Source organism: Xiphophorus couchianus, chromosome 13, assembly GCF_001444195.1.
Source record: "Xiphophorus couchianus chromosome 13, X_couchianus-1.0, whole genome shotgun sequence".
In the NCBI taxonomy this organism is placed as follows: domain Eukaryota; kingdom Metazoa; phylum Chordata; class Actinopteri; order Cyprinodontiformes; family Poeciliidae; genus Xiphophorus; species Xiphophorus couchianus.
This window is the reverse complement of record NC_040240.1, coordinates 11,001,384-11,022,586: the sequence shown is the minus strand read 5'-3', so window position 1 is coordinate 11,022,586 and position 21,203 is coordinate 11,001,384. Positions and strand designations below refer to the sequence as shown.

The 21,203-nt window shown below is 41.3% G+C and overlaps 1 protein-coding gene across 1 annotated transcript in view; it reads left to right on the top strand.

Annotated features, from left to right (window-relative positions):
• sdc3 (syndecan 3) overlaps nucleotides 1–21,203 on the top strand; it is a 49,722-nt gene that overhangs the window by 17,732 nt on the left and 10,787 nt on the right. Inside the window, exon 2 of the mRNA XM_028035583.1 lies at nucleotides 17,913–18,006. Coding sequence (XP_027891384.1) covers nucleotides 17,913–18,006 — 94 coding nt within the window. The remainder of the gene's footprint in view (nucleotides 1–17,912; nucleotides 18,007–21,203) is intronic.

Here is a 21,203-nt window from a genome sequence, read left to right as displayed (position 1 = left end):
GATAATACTATAAAACCAGTCAGAATCTGATTTAATTGTATCAGATGTTGTTAATTAAAATTAACATCCAAGACAACAACGAAGCCATTCATTGGCCAACTCTATTCCAGTTCGTGGGGTTGGCTCATGAGTTGAAGTCTTCTGACCTCGGTTTATCACAGTTAATCAGTATCTCATGAGAAATGTCTGATGAGGTCACAAGGTTTTAGCATTTAGCCAGTGCTGCTCGTTAGCGACCATGTGCTGCGGTTGGTTTACCAAAAACTCCCCGTGCTGATCGTCCAACACGCGTACTTTGAGTTTGATACATAAAAAAAAACACCTGAATGATGCACAACCAAACAGCCTTGACATTGCTGCATGCGCTTGGTTTGTCTGTCGCCTCGCCAAAGTCCCTTAACTGATGTGATGGAGGTAGGAGAGTGTAGCAAGGTCAGGATGTCCAGAGAACAGCCATTTGTCCGCCTCATTTATCCGTGTGTGTTGCAGGGAAATCGGCAGCCATTCTCCACCGCGCAGCCCCCTGCAAAGGTGCATCTTTCAGTTTTTGCAGATTGAATTTGACCAAGTTGATTGAATTTTTCCCCCAAGCACTAAGCGCAAAAATCACTTCTTTGTTTGTTTCCCACCCCTCTGCCCACTGGCTCCATCCATCCCTTCATTCCTCACTGCTGCTTTTCTCCTCCACTCTGTTCTGTTGAACCTTTTCCTCTCTCTTAACTCTTCCTCCCGTGGATTGATTTTTCTCTGTCTCATTCCTTCCTCGGGGTTTTTGTGCAGTTGCATGACAGTCATTAGCCTGATTAAACAAACTATAATTACATAAACAGACACACACACACACACACTCCCTTTCTCTCTCTCTCACACACACAGATGTTTCCTTGTGATTCTCATCACTGTGTCCACAGAAATGTGACTCTCATCATTTTCTTTGTGCGTGTGTTCGATTTAGGGGCTGTGAGGAGACCATTGATTACTGTATGTGTGTGTGTAGTCTTGAGTGCCCTCTCACATGCACTCTGCTGCACAAAGGCGTCGTGGTCTGTGAGACGCTCTACCACACACACACGCAGCCACATTTCTGGGCCCTTTTCAAAAGTTCCTTAGAAACACAAGAAAAGTTCCAGCCACAGGCACCACGCCCTCCCACTGGCCCTGCAGAAATAGGTCCATTGAGCTAGTCTGTAATCACACTCATGCACGCACACTTGCACGGACACCCCCACATGAATCGGCATTCATCCGCTCTCCTCTTCTCCCTCTCCGGCACTTCATAGACGAAGCCACAAAAACGCAGCCATTGACCCACCAGTTAACCAGTAGCAATCACTGCAACTAAACATCAATACACACACACACACACACACATGCACACCCCCACACACTGGCACTCTCTGGGCAACAAAACTTGTGATACACACACACACATGCACTCTTTTAGGCAAAATAATTACTCTGTGGAGGACTGTAGAGGACCGACACTTTCACATAGGGTGGCATGTAATGATGCACCGATCTGCTTGATCTGTCGGTACCAATTTTTGCTGATTCACATCTTTGTTTTCTTAAGCAATGGCATAAGATGCAAAATCGACAAAAAACACATTTCATATCAGTCTAGATATTGACTAATTTAAATTTAAATCACCGAGGTGCAATTTTTCATTTGTTTGTTGGTTTCACACGTGTATTTAGCACTCGGCAAAGCTAATTTCAGCTTCATTTCACTTTTTAACTATTTTATATTTATTTATTTACTAGACTTCTTAAACTGGAATCTGAGTCCAAATTTCATATCATAAACATAAATGTGAGCTGGTATGACAATGAAGCATCTTAAATATTTATAGCAGCAGTGATGTCGTTTCACTGTTTTAAAGACCTTACCAGGTTCACATGCTAAACTGTCTGTAGCTTCTTATGTTAGCGTTTAGAGCCACTATCTTTACTAAAGCAGCAGGTTCTGTGTATTCTCCAGAAAATGCAGACGCCTACTTTACCTTTAAAATCTCCAAATGGTTTTGATTCCATGAAAACCGAGGAAGGAATCAAACAAAGCAACTCTGCTGTATTGCTTTCAGCCTTCTTGCTATCTGCTAAAAGTCTTGCTTTCTCTCGCTTTCTTGCAGCATTAAATAATCATAGATATGTTTTGACAAACTGTTTCCCTTTAGTCTGTTGCACACGTTTTTGAAGAACCGGTTAGGATCAATTAAATGAAAAATCTCCGCTGCTCTGACTGAGTCGTTCTTATCAGGATGCGTCTTCTTGGACGACTCCTTTCAGAGGTTTTCTGGTCGTGGCTTTACATGAGATCCAGACAGAACGAACTATAAATCAAATCGAATTTTATTTGTATAGCACATTTCAGCAGAAAGGCATTTCAAAGTGCTTTATATTATAACAAACACAAAGTCACGCAACATGGAATCAACAATCAAAACATGACATCAAGTCAAGTGCCGTCATTAAATTCGTAATTGATTACGTTTCAAATGCAACTCTAAACAGGTGGGTTTTTAGTCGAGATTTAAAGGAAGTCGGTGTTTCAGCTGCTGTATATGTCTTCTTTTATGGAATCGCTTTTGGTTGCCAGTCAGCAAAAGAGCGTCCTTGGAAAATTTAAAAATAAAAAAGAATGAATGAATGGAAATCACTTGACTCTGAGGAATACTGTCTGTCCTTTTGGAAGCAAAAGACAAGAAAACAGTGAAGAGGAGTTTCAGAACATTTTCCTCTAGGTATCCCCAGCAGTAAGGGGTTATGTGCTTTGGATTTGTGATTGTGTGTCTAATCCCTCTTGATTGTCAGATTACTATAACAGCTGGGTGCTCCACATCGATAATCATCTCTTTACCTCGCTGCCTCGCAGCGCATCGCCCTTCCTCATCCTGCGTCGCCTCACCCTGAGTGACTGTCTCACAGGTCCAGTCTGACACGGAGCCTCCGGCCTCCTGACAGTCGGTCACGGGACCTTCTCTGATAAAGCGACGAGTGTCTGTGTCAGCTGCCTGCTTTGTCTCAAATGTTACGGGTCAGATGGGCCGAGTCAAGCTCTTCCCAGCTGATTCTATTCAGAGACCAACAAATACAGGATATGACACGCGCTGTTTCTTGTTCTTCTTAGAGAAACTTCATTAAACACACATAGGAAGTGCAACTGGTTCGTCTGTCAATAGCTCAGCCAAACCAACAAACATTGAGGTGTGTGGCAACCTGTTCACACCCCAGGAGAGCTTTCATATTTTGTCATAACTGCAAGCTTTAATGTGTCATAATGGAGCTTTTGTTTTTGTATTGGACCAAGTGATAATTGTGACATGGTGGGGATTAGAGGCAGTGTGTAAACCAGCCGCTAGTAGCTCTGGCTCCATGTTTAAGGTTGTTTGATTTGTAGGATTGCCCTACATTTACCTCCATCCCCCATATACTCTGGCCAGCTTCCCTGACTTTGCTGAACAAAACCCTCCCCACAGCATGATGCAGCCACCACCATGCTTCACCTGAGAGATGGTGTGCAGTGTTTTCCCCCCAGAAAACTTGCTAATCCCAGTGGTAGAGACACTACAGCAGCCCACCGTGATTTTGTGTTAAGAAATGTTAAAAGTTACAAAAATTCAAAGGTGCGCCAGCAGGCATCATAATACCTTGAAAATAATAGCATGTGAGGGCAACAGGCACGTGCAGGGACCGCACAATTAATGCACAGCCCCTTGCTTAATCAATCTTTACTGTCACTTGTGTGTTAAAAACCCTATTTAAATTAAACAAACCATGCTTAGCCTGGTGGGGAGGCAAGTCAAGCCTGGTGGCCCGCCAGGCTGATTTGAGCAGATACTTGCACATTTACTGATTAGCGACTACTCAGAAAAATTTTGCAAAAGACTGTATGACAATACTTTCATTTTATTATAAAAACATAATCAAATTTTGTTTTAATATGGATCAGTGCTCCCCCCCACCAAGTGATGGGGGGATCAACATCATTAACTTCTTCTGGATAGCATCCTTATCATCAGTACTTTCCTGACTGCAAATTAGGCTTACGGTTACGTAATTTTTATCTGGTTAGATTTCAAGTATTATTCTCCACTTTTCTTTTTTTTGTCCAAGTAAAATCACTTCTGGCTCCAAAACTGTCAAGATAAACCTCAAGGCTTCACAAGCCGACGGACGCATCCGTCTCTTACTCGCAGTCTGTTGTTGCCTCCATTTTTCTTTTCGAACCCACCTCTCTTCTTGGAATTTGGCTCGTAACGTGTGCACTCATGTTGACGAACGCACAGGCAGACAGAGTTGGTATGACAAATGCTTCCACATAAAACTGTCTTTTTTTTTTATTATTGTTATCCGCTCTGCTAGGGAGAGCATCAAACAGGAAGGCTGATATCAATGAGATAAAGTTACGCAATTCTGGATTACTTGCGTGCCTCATTTCTTGTGCATCTCTTGTTTTTATACAGAAAGTCCGACGCGTGTCTGGAAATGACCGAAAATTACAAAATGGAAAGATGATGCATACACAAATGGATGCTTTTGATTTTTAAATTAGGATATAAAGTGAGCTTTACTTTTTCTACTCCTATAAAATCAATTCAGTGATTTACCTAATTGGAATTAAATGTCAAGCCAATAATAAAAAAAAAAGCGCTTCCCTGAACAGAGGTACAGCTTGCATCGCTACAAATTAACAGATTTTCTTTGGAGCGAATGTGTGAGGTAAATACTGTTTATCTACATGAAAGTGGAGTCAGATTGTGCATGAAGGATGTTCCTCCACTCTGCACCTGCTCTGTCTGACCAAGCCACTCACTGTACCACCATATAGGCTGCCATGCTTAGCAGATGCATGCCTTTTCACGAGGGCATTCATCGCTTACGTCGTCTTTGTCCTTTATAACTAGGAGCAGAGAGATAATATTAGAAGGATAATATTAGAACTTGGATGATATTCAGCTGTGGTTTGGAGCTGAGACACATTTAGGCCCTAATCAGGCTGGAATAACAAACCAAAGCCCATGTAATGCTATCCTCCCACAGTTTGTTTCGTGTGTGTGTGTGTGTGTCTAGGTTTTGGTTTAGCCGCTGTTGAAATATCAGAAATCTGACCGGGACTAAAAATGGTGGGAGGAGAAAGTGTTTCACTCCATTTCCTGGCTGTTGCACATGAACATGTTTAGGGTTTTTTCGCCCGTTGGTTCACAGCGTGCACGCTTGTGTGAAAAAGTTAGACAAACATGTAGGAGAAGATCAGAGATATGTTTGGCAGACGTTCCCCCTCTTCCCACGCAAGTGTACAGCAAATCCGTTACGAGGATCCGTCTAGAGTTGAGTAGCAAGAGTCGCGTTATTTAAAAAAACAAAACAACAAAAAACAAGGTTAATGGCTTTGAATTTATTTTAAAGAGTCACTCATGTAAGCTGATTGAACCCAAGGCGTCTCATCTTTAAAATCTCTGAGTATAAAATAACTCAGTGGGAATCGAGGAGAAATGACTTTCCTCGACCCTCCCCCCCACCCTGCTGCTAATAACGCAAAGCGTCTCTCAATATAAAGTCATTTCTTTTTTAAATCTGAAACCGTTTTGCTCAGTTTATTCCTGGAGAAGAAAGTCTGTGGAGAACAAATATGGGATTCTTTTTCACACCCTGATGCCTCTAAAGCATATTTACAACCAATTTTTTTTTTTTTAGATGCATTTCATTCTTTTTTTTTTTTACTTTGACATTTCTTGGCTTTGAAATGTGCTACTAAATCATTCTTGGAAATCAAATCCTCTAAAAGCCATGGAGATGTCTCAGGCTTTCAGTTGTTGACTGGAATCGGCTGATTTTGACTGGACAATGTGACATGAGCAGAAAAATTCAATTTGTGAACCCACCGAACTTCAGACCTTCCAAGGTGCATCAATAACAACAACCTTCAGTGTGGATGTTCTTGCTACAGAAATAGGACTCAATGTTAGCTGATTATATGTGATGTAGAGAGATGTGAGAAGTTATTTCAAAGAAAAGTTGATTTTCTACAACAAATTGACACGTGTCTGAGCTTCATTCAGAGAGAGCAAGGCTTCCAGCAGATAACAGGAAGGCTGGATGAAATGCAGCAAAGTTAATCTGTTTTATTCTTTTAAATGTTCAACCTTTATTTGTGATGATATATCCTTGATTAGTAAAAGTTGGCAATCTTTTTGAAAGAACAAATTATAATTTGTTCAACTCTCAAAATTATAATTTTATTGAAGCTAATCATGCTAACACTACCGATTAATACAAGATGCTTAGGGCAACTTATAATTAAGTCTCTAATAATTTTATCTTTGTTTTAAAATAACTGTAAAGATGTTTTACAATGACTTCTCTCTTTCACACGGAAAGCCGTCACATCTGGCCTTAGTAAAAATTGGTAATGAGCTGGAAAAATATTTTAAATGCTGGTTTATTTTTGTGCTTTGAAAAGAAATCTACATTGGCAGGTCAGAACTTTATAAAAACTCAACAAAATTCAGTTAATTTACATTACCATCCTTTTAAATGTTTGCGTGATAATATAAATCTCAGTCCTCGGTCTTCCTTGTTCGTCAGCTCTAGAGTTTTTAAATGTTTTAATAGTAGATATGGCTCATCTGTGTGTTCTCTTTGCAGTGCACACGTCTGTCTTACTGTAACTTCATGCTTCTTTCCTACTTTGAAGAATGACGTAGGGAAAAAGACCTTTATTTCACAGTTGCTTCTGCTTTCTTAACAATTTGCTTTCCAGGAACCCGACTTTTCTTAATCAATGTTTCCCAATGTTTTCCCTTTTGAAGCTCTTTCGAAGTTTTTGTTTGAACCTGGGTTGCTTTGTTGTGCTATCTGCCCATTAAAACATTATGAGAAAGTCAAGCTCCTTGGAAGCACAATAATCCTTGCAACTAGCCTATAATCACATTTTTTTTCTTCCAACTCTTTGGAAAACAACAGAAATAATGGATGAATACCATTCACAAACAAGCAAATGATGATAAATCATGTTCTAAAACCTATTCTCAGCGTCTATTATAGCGTTATAAATCACTATCAAAGACTGAGACGGGATCCGTTTGATCCTTGTGGTTGTGGGTGTGCAGGTGTTTGCCGTTTTAATGGTGACGCCATCGGCACGGAATGGATCCTGCACATCCGTCCACCTGTGCGTATGTGTTGTACGGTGCCAGAAAACGCGAGCAGCATGACTGTGCAGAGGCTTTCTGTGCTAATCTCTGCTCAAGGTGGCAGGTGTCTTAACCAGGCCATCACCTGGTAACCTTCCCCCCCGACATAAATACGCCGCCCGGCCTCTGTATCTCCCTCACATCTTGTCCTACCGAACAGTGTTAGCGCCTAGCTTGGCTGCCTGCCCAGCTGGTTAGAGAGACAAGAAGCAGGAAAAAAAAAAGCTGAGGAGATGGAGGGAGATTAGAGGTCGTTGCTGACAGGGTCAGGGATCCGCTCTGGAAAGAAAAGTTGGGCGTGGAGCGAGACAAACAGTAAATAGGCTGCATGGCTTCCTGTAAGCGTTCGAGTGGCTGCGGGGAGCTTGTGCCAAAGAGTTCAAGCGTTTCCAGGTAAAGAGATGGGCAAACTCTGTGTCTCTTATCAGCGTGGCTCAGACGGCTCTGGTAAGGAGCAGCCACAGAGACGGCTGTGAATCAACAGCTGCATTACGGAGCCAATTCTCTCCTCCTACAGCGAATGAAGCTGCTGGGATGCTCAAAATAAGGCCCACCCCAACCGTCATTTTACCCCCCCTCTTTATGCGCTTCTCTTCTCTAAACGTTCAGCCGCACGATAATTATTGTTTTAAGCAAATCTGTCAGCTGCGTCTGTGGAAAAGTTTGACATTCAGCGGCGGCCTTCAGACAGGACGTTCACAAGGACGTGGAATACTTTTATTGCAGCAGTAATACAGATCGGCTTTGCTCACAAGAGGCTCTAGAGACAACCTGACATAGACTCTCAATAGGCGGACGTAAATTATTCATTTTTACACACATACTGGGAAATATTAGCTGGGAGAAAGTGGCTGAATGGGGAGGGAGTTTGGGGGATCTTATAGTAATAAAGCTGTGTCATCAGCATATTTGATTGCGCATCTAAAGGTCCTGTGATTCCACCTTCTGTGAATATGAACATTAAATTTTAATAAAAACTTTATTAAGTTTTCTGTTTTTCCTTCTCCTTCTGAAATGCTGCATAGTTTTATCTTTACAAGAAACAAAACAAAAGCCAGTTAAAAACCGAAACTGCTCAAGTTTTCTTGGCCTTGGTCGGTCGGAAAAAATAAAATCTGCTGCGTTTTGCAAAAGATTTAGATACACTAAGTTGTATTTAATATGCTTACTTTTACATATAAATGATCAGAAATGGCATCCTATCTTAAATAAATTGGGTTCAATTTGGACCTGTTCTAACTCTTTACCTGCTCAGTTTCTTTATGGGGATATTAAATCATATTTTCAGAAACAAATTATTGAGATCAGACACTAATGTTGACCAGTGTGAAGTCAAATCTGAATTGGAGGGGCCAGTCCTAAATGGTTCTCATAAATTCAACTTGGAGAAATAAATCTTCATGCTTTGGGCTCCATAAATCTCCTGACAGTGAAATAAACATATCAGTTTTATTCATCATATCACATTGTAACTTTTATTCTCTTCCTAACCGATGCACATCGATACCGATTTCATTTGAATCAACAGTTTAACCTCTCGGTTTTTAAACTGTTGCAACAAAATCATTCGTTGTGACTTCTGCGCCATCTGGAAGCCTCTTTTCTTCTGCGGTTATTTATTTTAGAAACAGACTGGCTCACAAACTTGTGCCTTCTGTTAGTCCACTTTGCAAATCCACACAAGTCAAAAACTGAGACGACACACAAGAAGCGGCACAGTCAACACGAGCGCCTGGTGGGGCCACCTGCAGTAGTGACACATTATTTGCACTGAATATACCAGTATATTCAGTGCAAATATAAATATAGATTGGCTTTGATTTGGAAAAAAACATTTCATCCCAGTAGCTTCAATGCAAGCACATGTTTTTCTACAAATCAATTAGGATGAAAAACTTTGCAGTAAATCTGAGGAAATTGTCTAGAGTGGCTGATGATTGATATTTAATATCAGTGCCTGGAGCTATAAATGACGTATTCTTGGGATCTTGGGTTATAATAATCTTCAGGATTTTATTTTTTGTGCCTCACTTCATGGCAGTGAGGCAGAAAAAATAGGCATATACCGTACAGAAACGGTTGAATTTTCACAACATTAGCTTGTAGCTTAGCTTGTAAATTTGGGCTCAATAATGTTGAGCCCAAATTTCTTAAAGAAGAGATTAATTCAGACCAATCATGAACTGGACACAGCTGCTACTACTGCACAGCCAAGTGTTGACAAGTTTTGGCCCTAAAGTCGCTACAATTTTCCATCGCATTATTATTATGGTTAAAGATTTTGTTAATGAGAAAGTGAGGAAGCATGACAGAGTCCTAATAGCCCGACCTCGCACTTGTTGCTGCACACTGCCAGTCAACTGCCTGAAAGAAGGCCAGTGCACTTTTTCCTTGCATTTAAGAAAATAATTCAGCACAAACCAAATATGGAGCACACCTATAACTTTTTTAGAAAAGTGAAACTGGGTTAATGTTGCTCACTTATTGCACCGTGAGAATCTCATCCTGGGCCATGTCTGGTCCAGACTGATATTTGTCCGTTTTCCGTAGGGGGGGCGGTGATGAATGGACGTGACCTCGGTGTCTTTCACTGTCTTTGTCTCGCTTGTTTCCCTTTACTGCTGTGGCTGCAGTAAATAGAGGGATAGATAGGAGTCACAGATGGTGGTGGAGAGAAGAGGGAGTGTTTAAATTATTCTTCACAGCTTGAAAGCTCAAACGTGCCGTGGCAGTCAGGAAAACTCATTCTAGTGCAATCTCGCATATTAAAAACCAAATTTAGTGATTATTTCTCCAATGAAGGCGCAGAATCGCCTGCGTTTTCGTCAGATTACAATCCAGCCTCTCGGGTTACGGAGGAATGTATTGGAAGTCAATCACATTGAAGCTACCTTTCTGAGCGGCTGCAGCCTGGAGATCTGAGCTGAAGTTAGGCAGAAATACAAGCAAAGAAATCATTTTTGGGTCATGCTGATCTGCCAGCTGCTCCTTTACCAGCACAAGGATTTCAGTGTGTGTGTGTCTCTCTGAATGCACATAAATACGGTAGCTCTGCCGCCTATTCTTATCTCACTTCCTGATATCACAGAAATAGTTGTGCAGCACAGACACCCTTATTGTTTTCCACAGACAAAACACACCTTGATCTCTCTCTCTATTTCCCCCCTCCTTTGATTCTTTAGTTGTGGCGCAGATTGGGCCCTGTGAATAATAATGTGTGTGAAAATGCAGAAATGTCAGCCCAGGTATGTAATCCAGCCTCTGCAGCTGTAAAACAAGCTGACAAACACTATCTGTCGGATCAATTTTGCAGTGAAGTTCCTGATGTCAGCTTCAGATCATGTTTCCATCTGAGTCACTGCAAATGTTGCGATGTTCCTTTGCAGGACAAACAGGAGCGCCTCAAATTGGAAAATTAGAAGAGACAAAACCCCCAAAACTGAATTAAGCTCAGAAATTTAATCTAAAAAGTTAAACTCTTTTCACTTTTGAAATGTGAAGCATTTGAAGTATTTTGGTTAGTTTTGACTTTCATAAGCTGTAAACTATAAACATAAAAAATGAGTTGATAGTAAACTGGATTCATAAACAATTTAGAAAAATGATTAAATGAAATGTTGTGGTTGACAAAATCATGGGAAAGTCATAAAAGGTCACTACTGAAGAAGCTGTCTTTTTTTTATAGAGTGTCATATTCAATCATGACAGGCAGAAAGTTGGGTGGAAGGAAAAAGTGTGGTAACAAAAGGATTAAATGTAACCGGAATAACCACGGCCTTGAAGTGATGAAATAAATACATCCTCTCAAAGTTCAATAAGCTTTAATTTCCAAAGAATATTTAACACTGAAACTGGAAAGATATTTTAAATATTCAAAATAAATAAATAAACAAAAAAAGCAAAAAATAAGTAAAATGGATTATGAAGTCGCCCTTCAAAACATATTAATCAATAGGCTCAGACAAGGAAAACAGCCAAAACTCCAATATTGGACTTTGTGTAAAAAACAAAACAAAAAAAAGCCTTTCTATTGAGTCAAATGTTTGCAGCATTTGATAAAATGCTGACGTTTCACTAAAAGTAAAGAGAAGCCTCCGTTTAGAGATTAAACAAACTACACAAACAAGCATGCCAACGGAAAACATTGCGCTCATTTTAGTTTATCATGCGATCAATTGATTTATTGCTCATTGTGACAGGCTTACTTTAGGTCCATTTCATCCACAGCAGTTCCTATTTTAAACTGTGGATGTTGCTGCAGCTGAAATCAGCTTCAGCACTCGGTCTCAGAAGACGAGTCTCTAGTGGACGTGCATTACTAATATGCAACTCTAACTACACAGGTTGATGTTGCATGTGTTACTTTTATGTGTTTTTAGAAGTGCAAGTAATGTTCTCCAATAAATCTCCCGTCTGTGTGTTTATTAAACCATGTATAGATTCTGCCTTGTTGCTCTGTTTGGCCGGCACCATTCAGTCTGCATGAATGGGACGTTTACAGCTGGTCTGAACAACAGACGGCAAGTACGAACCAGATGCTACCTAGTCGACGGTACAGCTGCACTGTTGCTCATTGTTTGAAGTCTAGCGTAAAGTTTCCGCAGCCTATGATGATTTACTGAGTCATGTCATCTGTTGTTGTTGGTTCATTCAAGTCAAAGTCAGAACAATCAGTTGTCTGGACATTCAGGGCGAGCTTTATGCGTTTTCCACTTGGGAAACTTTGGTCTCATTGTTCTTTTTTTTTTTTCTCAAACTTTGTTTATTTGGTTTTTAACAGGAATTGCATAGCCATACATTTACAATGTGATACATATAAAACAAACCATACAATTCCCTTAAGTTATAAAAAACAAAACAAAAAAAACACAACAAAACGACCTCCAATCACTCCCAGGCAATAAGAAAAAGTCATAAGAACAAGGACACACACAAGAAGAAAAAAAGAAAATGTTTTGAGATAAATAAAAATTAAGATGCATTCTGCCACACCTATGGTCTCATTGTTCTTGACAGGCCAGGAAATAGTCCTGACCTTAACCGTTGTCAAGAGGAAGATTAGAGAAATCAGTTTGTCAACAATTCAGACAAACTGAAGACGGTTATAGAAGAAAAATTAGCTTTCGCAACCCCAGCAGAATCGCAAGATGATCACCCCAGTGCCATGCAGCTTGGCAGCCGTAAAGCACGCAAAAGGATCCCTGATCAGACAGCTTCTCTTTCTCCGTTTGCCTTCTCTCTTCACGGACAAAATATAGACATAATTAGAAATTCCAAGATCCCCAGATTGTCTTAAAACCGACTCCAGCTGGCACCGCACGCCTTACAGTGGCGCTGCCTCAAACGACGCCAAAAAAAGTGGGATTGCACGATAAATCCGCTCCCCCAAATCCAGCTGAATACGGTTGTCATCTTACAGTCTCCTTTTATAACCAGTGGGGAAGAAAACGCGGCAGCAGCACAGGGAAAATCGAGGGCAACGTTGGGATGATTTTGGCCCTGGGTTATAAGGAGCTCATCGAGTCTTGTTGTGGTTAGTTAGCTTTGAGGATCCAGGCTGAATGTGGCAGCCTCTGCAGGCCTAGGAGAGGGGGTGGGGATGCCGAGCTGGAGCCCCTGAATTTCACATCTGATTGTAAATACATGACGAGCAAAACCTGTGATTACTCCCATGCAGGGACACACACACACACACACACACTATAATTACATACAGTGACGCACTCCTGCCCACCATGCCATGAGTTCACACATACTGACGCATAAATTAAACATGTCCGTGCACAGACTGTGATTATAATTTACTATTAACTGTTGAGATAAACATAGGAAACTCTAGCTATAGCTGCAGTCGGTCCTAGAGGGGACTTGAGCATAAATGGGGCCCCCAGGGTTGAGCTGCGGAGCCACTTTGTGGGCGGGGTGTGTTTATTTAACCATGAGTGTGTGTTTGTTTGTTTTTTTTTTTTGTTGGTTGTTTTTTTTGGAGTCACGGTGAATTTAGTGGGCTACCCTTGAGATAAGAAACGGAGTTTAAGATGAAAGGAAAACGGGGTGAGAACAGGCATACGCTGGCACGGAGTCTGCGGATCCAAGGAGAAGGCGAAGGGAGGCCTGGGGGGCAGGAACAGGCAGAAAGCAGGGGGCTGAAAGCAGCTATGGTGGTGTTTTTCTTTTTAGGTTGTTTATTTGATGTTGCATAACACCTTTTTCTTGTGTGGTTAATACTCCTATATATGTGTGAGAGAGTGTGTCTGCTGCTCCGCTTGTGTGCGTCTGCTAGCTTCTCACGGGAAGATGGGGAATTTCTGTGAAAGGCAAAGGTTGCCCATAGCAACGGAGTTCATTGTAAAACCTTGGAATACGGCGCGAGCGCACACTCTCCCGCGCCGTGCTCGCTCGCACCGAGACGTCTTCTCACCGTTTTTCTGCACTTTTTCAGGGTGTGACATCAGCGGACCTTCACACACTCGCATGCAAACTCACCCTCGGCCTTCATGCTCTGTCCGCGTGCCAAACAACTCCAAGTCAATTTCATTTTCATGAGGTACATATAGCGTCTCATCTTTACCTCACGCTGCGATGTGATGGACTGAGATGCTCGGGTTTCCAGATTCCATTATGCTTTTATTGGCTTTTAAGGGCATCGAGTTTCCTGTGTCTGGAGCCGGGGAGGAGCTTGTGTGTGTGGCTCTGTGTGTGTGTTGGTACAATTAGTATCACACAGGCTGGAGAAAACAGCTCTGTGGGGCCTCAGGATGGGCTTAAGATTGCTGAGAAGATAAGTTTGCTACGGTCAGATTTATAGGCTTTTTTTTCTTTTTCTTTCTCCAATACCGGCAACAAAAACTGAGACTTCAGATTTGTCTTTTTCAGTCCTGGAGCAATGTACCACTTAATGTTTATTGAGATAGATCTGGGATGAGCATTTCCAGAGTGCAGTAGCAGGAAGCAAAAGTGGTCATACTCGTTATATCTTATGCTGTGTTACACTCCATATATTATGCAGCTCTAATGTAAAACTAAACATATTCATGTGAAACTGTAATTGCAGAAAAAGGAGAATCTGGACATGGACTCACAGTTTTCCGATTATTTGTAAAAAAAACCAAAAATTTCATAAGACCTTGTTTCATGTGTCTTATTATCTAATTCAACAGCATATTTCACACCAAAATTTCACACAATGCCGCGTTAAGTCCCGCTTCTGCAGCATGTCGCACAGCTCGTGGTTTCCTGCCGGACATTTTGGGAATACATTACAGTCATTTCATTTGATTTTGGGGCACACGGAGACCAAAAAACAAGCGAGGAACGGACGTCAGCATGACCGCAACGCAGAATTTCCCACTGCCAGCACAGTTCCTCCTGTGTTTATAGTGTGAATCAGCCAAGATTTGGAGGCAAGCTGAGGATAATGCATTCAGAGATGAAAGAACAGCGGTGAGGCTGATCACTTGTTCAGCTGCATTCTTCAAACAGAATAGCTCCTTTCTAACCACGGACTTCTTATATAAAATGGGCATGGCTTTATTTATTTTTTTTTTTTTATGTTACGCATTGTTTTGTGGATTACAGTTTAAGAACTTTAGGTACATTATTATTTTTTAGGAGCCAGGTAGGCGATCATTTGTGCATTTAAACCGAAACGTACAGAGAAACCAAAGACGGAAATGAAAGCCCTCTGATGGACTGTTAGGATCACTATTGAACTGATCCAAAAGCTGATTAAATCAAGTTTAAAAATACATTTGGACTGTACAAGGTTTCCCTCAGAAAACTTGCTAAGCCCAGTGGTTGCGCAGTAGGGCAAAAAATGCAAACATTTAAAATGATACTTAAGTAAATAAGCAGTGCTTACCCTGGTGGGGGCACAAGTAAAGCCTGGTGACCCGCCAGGCTTATAAAACACTGGGTGCTTTTTTTTCCAAATGAAAAAGCATTCCTGCGTTTAAAGAGACGCTCACACTTTATGATAATCAATTTCGTTTCATTATCAGCATCCGGCTTGAATCCGAGGGAAGCAGAAAGGGTGTACTTTCTTTTTCCTTTGTGCCGCAGATTCCACACTTTGCTCACAGTGTTTGTCTTCTATGAGAAATTTAGCTCCCTGACATTATTCTGAAAACACTTGAGGTAGAAAAAAAATGCATTCACAGATAATCTACCAACCTTTACAGTATGGATGGAAAACACAGGAGTTTTCTTTGTTCAGAGTTAATTTAAAAGTTTTGATTTGGAAAGTTTGAAAGCCGGGACAATCCTCATTTCCATAAAGCTCCTCTCTGCAAACTCAGCACTACAAAGAACACGTTCACAGGGATAATAAATAAGAAGATGCATGAGTTGAACTCTTTTGTAATTATAATCGCACTGTTTTCTGTGTTGGAAGAAAATGTATAGAAACCAGAAACCTTGTTTTTAAAAAGCTTTTGGGTATAATAGAAATGTGGAGGTGCTTCGGCAGAGTTCAAGTGCTTGGTAGTTCAGAGTGATTTGATGGCAAACGCCTTCCTGCATACCGATACAAATCTGCTAACGACAATCTTTTTGACACCGAAGACAACCGCAATAAAGCCATCTCGACACGGACTGCCGTGTTTTGCTGTCATGTGAGGTTTCTCTTTTGCACCGCGGCGCGTATTGTGACAAAGTGCACGCGTGCGACGGGGGTATCAGTTGACCCTCTGTGATGAGAAAAGCCTCTGAGCGCTGAAGGGTGTGTTGAATATCGCAGGGATCTGGGATTAAGGTCATGAGAAAGAGAGGGAGATGAATGAGGATGGAGGGAGGAAGGGATCGACCTCATAGTGTTTGGAAATACGAGGTCGTTCGCTTTAGAGATTCAGCTATCTGAGCGATTACCCCCTGCGTGACCCCCGGCAGGGCTCCAGCTTCGCCCCCATCGGCTCCGACAAACAAACCTGGATTAAGGTGGAGGGGTAGGAGGTGCAGGGGAGTCGGTGAAATGATTCAGACTGAATGTAATCTCCAATGTACAGCAGGTTTTTTTTTTTTCTTTCTACATTCTTCAGCTAACCATTGACAAAGAATATGTCATGTTTTCCAGCTTATGGAGTAAAAACATCTGTTGGTTTTTAGTTTGCTGACTCGATAAATTTATATGAAATTGTTTATTTTGCTGTTGGTCTTATTCTCCTTTTGACAAATTGCCTTAAAATTTGTTGCTAAAAATAAACAAATTATTTTAGCAATAATTAATCTTTTATCGTTAGACACCCTCGTTTCGGACACTTTTAGTGCTGAACAGTCCTTGTCTCTACTGTGAAGGGGCTAAAGACTCTCATCTTGCTCAATTAGTTGGTTGATTAACTTATTGATTACCTGTGTAGCAAGAAAATATGTCTCATACCTTGGTCTTTTTGCTGCTGTTCCCTATTTTAAGGGGATTTACTGCAAGCACAGCCATTTCCCCTCCAAATGCCGTCGCAAATCTTTTTTATGCATATTTCAGGTCAGCCAGTCCTTTTTTTATTTAGCCCAGAAAAATATGTTGAGCACTGACCTTTTTTATCCCATTGGAAATTAGCCCCATTAGATCAGCCCCAACAAACTATCAGCCATATTCAGACACCATTATTTCATGTCAGCATGCCCAAAAAACACAAATGTTTTTGGGTTTTTTTTAAATGTTGTAGGGAGCTTTTCATACCTGACCAGACAAAGTAGGATTAGGATTACCTTTCAATATTCTACCCATAGGTTCCTGTGTAAAATTTGGCTATGCAATAACTCCCAACAGGAGGTCGCTTAGAGTTTCTTTTTACTTTAATTAGGTGTCATAATCTCTCATCATGATTAAGTTGATGAAATGTAAAGTGAAATTAAATTGTATGTGTGAGATTTAAGCAATTTTATGACTACAAATCTGGAAATAATGACCTGAAACAAACATATATGCAGTTATTTGGTAAGTGGGAATAAATAGGAAAAGCTTGTTTATTCGAGTGAAATAAGCTTAGATTAGAACAAAATGGTATTGTGTTGGTATGAAAAGGAGTTTAAAAAATGAGGGGCAAATTGATCCAATGCATTCCCAGACTAAAACACAGGGTTATTCCCATAAAATATCCTTCCTGTAAATTTTTTTTTTAAAATGAATTTGAACATTAAGCTAAAAGTACCAGCAACTTTGAGCCAGATTTCTCTGGCAACTTTGTGTGCATTCTGATAATGTGCAGTTCAGAAATGGAAATGTTTAATATTGCAATTTGACAGAAAACAAATCCTACATTCTCCAACATTTTACCCTCTAAAAGACATCAATTCAAAACATCCCCCATCCCCATTAATATATATTGAAAAGTTGCCGACCTCAGAAGTTAATTGCAGTCCCGTCCTTTGGTGCTTTGCAGTCTGAGCATCACTTACAAGCAGAGACTAACTAAACCCCCCCACTGCCCTCTTCCCCACCACCACCCCTAGAAAAAGCTTTGATGTTTCCCTGCCAGAATCCCAGCTTTAGATCAACTCATTAACTATGCTCCTCCAGAGAGCCACAGACTGACAGATGTTGCCCCGTCCAGCATAATGCAGCCTGCACCTCCTCTCAGACAGCTGCACGCATGTCTGTGTGTGGAGGCAATCTGCCAGAGTGGTTCCTCTTTCGAATGAACTGACGAGCGGCTCGGCCCTCCGTGACGAACAGCTCTAATCTCTGCCATTTGCACCTCCCTCTCTCTGTCCCTCCGACAGGCGCAGAAGTGGCCTCAACCCGCCGATGATGAAGGCTCGACGAGAGATGACTTTTACGATGACGAGGACCTCTACTCGGGCTCCGGCTCTGGCTGTAAGTGTGTCTGTGTTGGTGTTGTTGCGAGTGACGGGTTACGCACTCGCGCCCTGGGTCTTTCAAACCCCGACAGCTGCTTCGTTTCAATCTGCTGACCCCGAAGCCTCCAGCCCACTCTCAACCCAGACCTCCTCCCCGCCTCTGCTCCACACAGACAGGCCTCCTCATAAACATGCATTCGTTTCTCTTGAACAGTTTCACGATCAAATACTGCGTATTTATGGAGATTTTATGTGATGAAATCAAAACAAAGTAGCGCATAATTGTGAAGATTAAAGGGGAATTCTGGTTTTGATCAACTCGATTGGCTTTAGAAGTCGCCTAATTAGTAAGTAAAGTCCAGTCATGCTTTATGTAGAGAAAAAAAAAATCTTGACAGATGAGCAGAGGGGTCGGGGTGTTTGGGTACCTGGTAATGAGGATAATAAACGCTGCCCAGGGTCATAATGCTTCAGTTCTGTGCAACCAGCTGTAAATATTTGTTTCTGATTCTAAATAAGAAAGGCAGCTCTCAAAATATCATAAAACTACACAAAAAAAGTATTGATTTAAAAGAAAAATACCTGTTCCTAAGATTTTATTGCAAAATTAAGTTAGAAAATGACAAACGTAAAACTCTTTGAAGGCTTTCCAGCAATCAGACCCTTCTTATGGGAGCTGAGCAGTTTTGTTTCCACGCTCCCACTGGTAAATTGAACATTTATTGTTGGTGTCGAGCTCAAAAACTCTTTTGATGTTGGAAAGCCTCCTTGCCATCACCCTAATCTTTGGCTCGCTCCTCAGGTTACCCATCAGATTTACGACGGGACTCTTGCTGGGTCACTCCAACGTAGTCCAACGAACCACGTTGGTCAAATGAAAAGAATACTTTAAACCCAAATCTGCTAGAGATATGAATAATTTTTGGGTTTTTGCAAAGATGCAAATGAAGATGTCATTAAGAGGATTTTCAAAAGAGTGTCAGTCAGTCCGAAGGGAGTGGAGAGATCATTTACTCTTCCTCTGCAGCCTGGAAGTAAAACATTTACGGACCAATAGCGTTCTTTGAATTGATAATTGGAGACTGTTGATGTAGGAAACCTAGAATAATGTTTTGGTCAGATTAGAACAAAACTGAATTTAGCAAGCTGCAGTTACCCAACCATCCCAATCATCCCATAAAGAAAGCAGTATGATGCTTCGAAGACGCTTTTCTTCAGAAAATCTGTTAAAGGCTACAAAAGACATCAGATTGGGTTAGAGGTTCACTTCCCAGCAAGACAAAAACACTAAACCTCCAGAGTTATAATAAAAATAAAAACTCATTCACAGACTCTTTGGCAATCCTTTGGATAGTCAGACGCTCTCCTTCTAGTCAGACTGAGGTTGACTTGTTTTGAAAAGAAGAATAGAGAGAAATGACAGTCTTTAGATGTGCAAAGCTGGTTGAGACATACCCCAAAGGACCTGCAGTTGTAGCTACAGCACAAGCTGCTTCTACAAGATATCGACTCAGGGGGCTGAATACAAATGTACCTCACCCTTCCCGACGAAACGCGCTGAAGTTTTTGATCTTGACATGAAAAAAATATGAAGTTCTCCCATGGATGTTTGTCTCATCAACTGGGTTAGGATGCAGGGGGGGGGGGAAACTCACCCAACCACTGACCCGGGGTCGATTCCCAGAGATCTTCTTTGCTCTAATCAGATTACAGTCCACACAGATTAGACAATCACACGCAACTATCTGCCAGCGCGCGCCTTCCCCAGCGCTGCTAGCTTGCGTGTTTGGGAATTACCTGCTTAACGTAAATCACATCGGTGTAACTCAGCCTGATTTTCTGATCTGGCCTTCGAAGCTCCTTCGCATCGAGTGTGACTCATTGAGGGCCGCCCTCGGTTAAGGCGCTGCTCTGGCGGGTGAGCGTGAAATAAATTACAATTCGGGGCAGTGGAGAACGGCAGAGGCACCCCCCGCGGTTGGAACAGCAGCCCGGCAAATTGCTTTATCTAAAACCGTGATATAGAGTTGAACCTTTCCAAAGAAAAGGGTTCGCCTTTAACAGACAGAAGCGCGTTTAATGTCTGCTTCTGCTGCTTCAGTGGAGGTATTTTGTGGCTTCTGATACATTAAACATAAGACGCATTGTCGGAGTCCGTTTTCCGATATCCTCTGCAGCTCCTCTGACAGCCTTCGTGTCTTTGTGTCTGCAAATTCAATTTGCTTCTCTTTCAACCCAAGGAGCTTCACTGCTATAACCGAATGAAAGGCAGAGTAATGGTATTATGAGCCGCAGCTCTGCTCATCTCCTCTCCTTCTGAAAATGCACTTTATGTATATAAACGGCATACAACTCTCTTTAGAGCTCTCCATCCACACCAGCTGACCAAAACAAATGTTTTCAGCAACAAAAGCTCATCCTTTTTAGTTTCTGATCTGGACGACAAAAAGAAAGTTTGGCGTTTTCGATTTATTTCTCTCAGCACCTTCTGCTCTGCAGCTTTTTCCCCCCGGCTGAACTTACTGTAGTCGACCCACTTTGCACTCCGTTCACTTGCTCCTGACAGGCAGCTAAATGAAAAGGGGAAAACGATGACATTGGGGCTGTGATTGCTGTGTCAAAGTCATCATTTTACTCTTCAGTGATTCGACAACACAAACACCTCCCTGTAGTGCGAGTGGCATTAAGTGCAGCGACATTTTAAATGACCGAAAGCAGAAAGGCAAAACACTCTCCTGTTCTCAAGTAAAAGGGGAAAGTTTGCTAGAAACATGCCTATAAAAAGTATTTCCCCTACCTTGCATGTTTTACCCCTCTGGTTGCTTTTTACTTTCAAAAAATAAAAAAGTGCTCTCATATGTAGATTTTGTTGGGGTTATGAGAGCGCGATATGACTCGGGGAACTGAAACCGTATGCATTGCCTGAGATATATTGGGTGCTGCTGTTGATTTGATCTTTTTTTAAAGCTTGCTTGCACTTGAAACCTGTGGCCAGTTTCATTTTCATTTTTGACCAAAATGTGTTCAAGTGGAACTTGAGATGCAAACACAGCATCCTTTACAATTATTTGCAAATGTAATAAAAAGCCTTAAAATAAATGCTTGTTATGGAAACTACTGAGGTATGACCTTAAATGTCTCACTTAGTGGTGTAATAATAAAAAAAGATTAATTAACTTTCTAGATCTTTACACATCTGTTCAAGGAATGTTC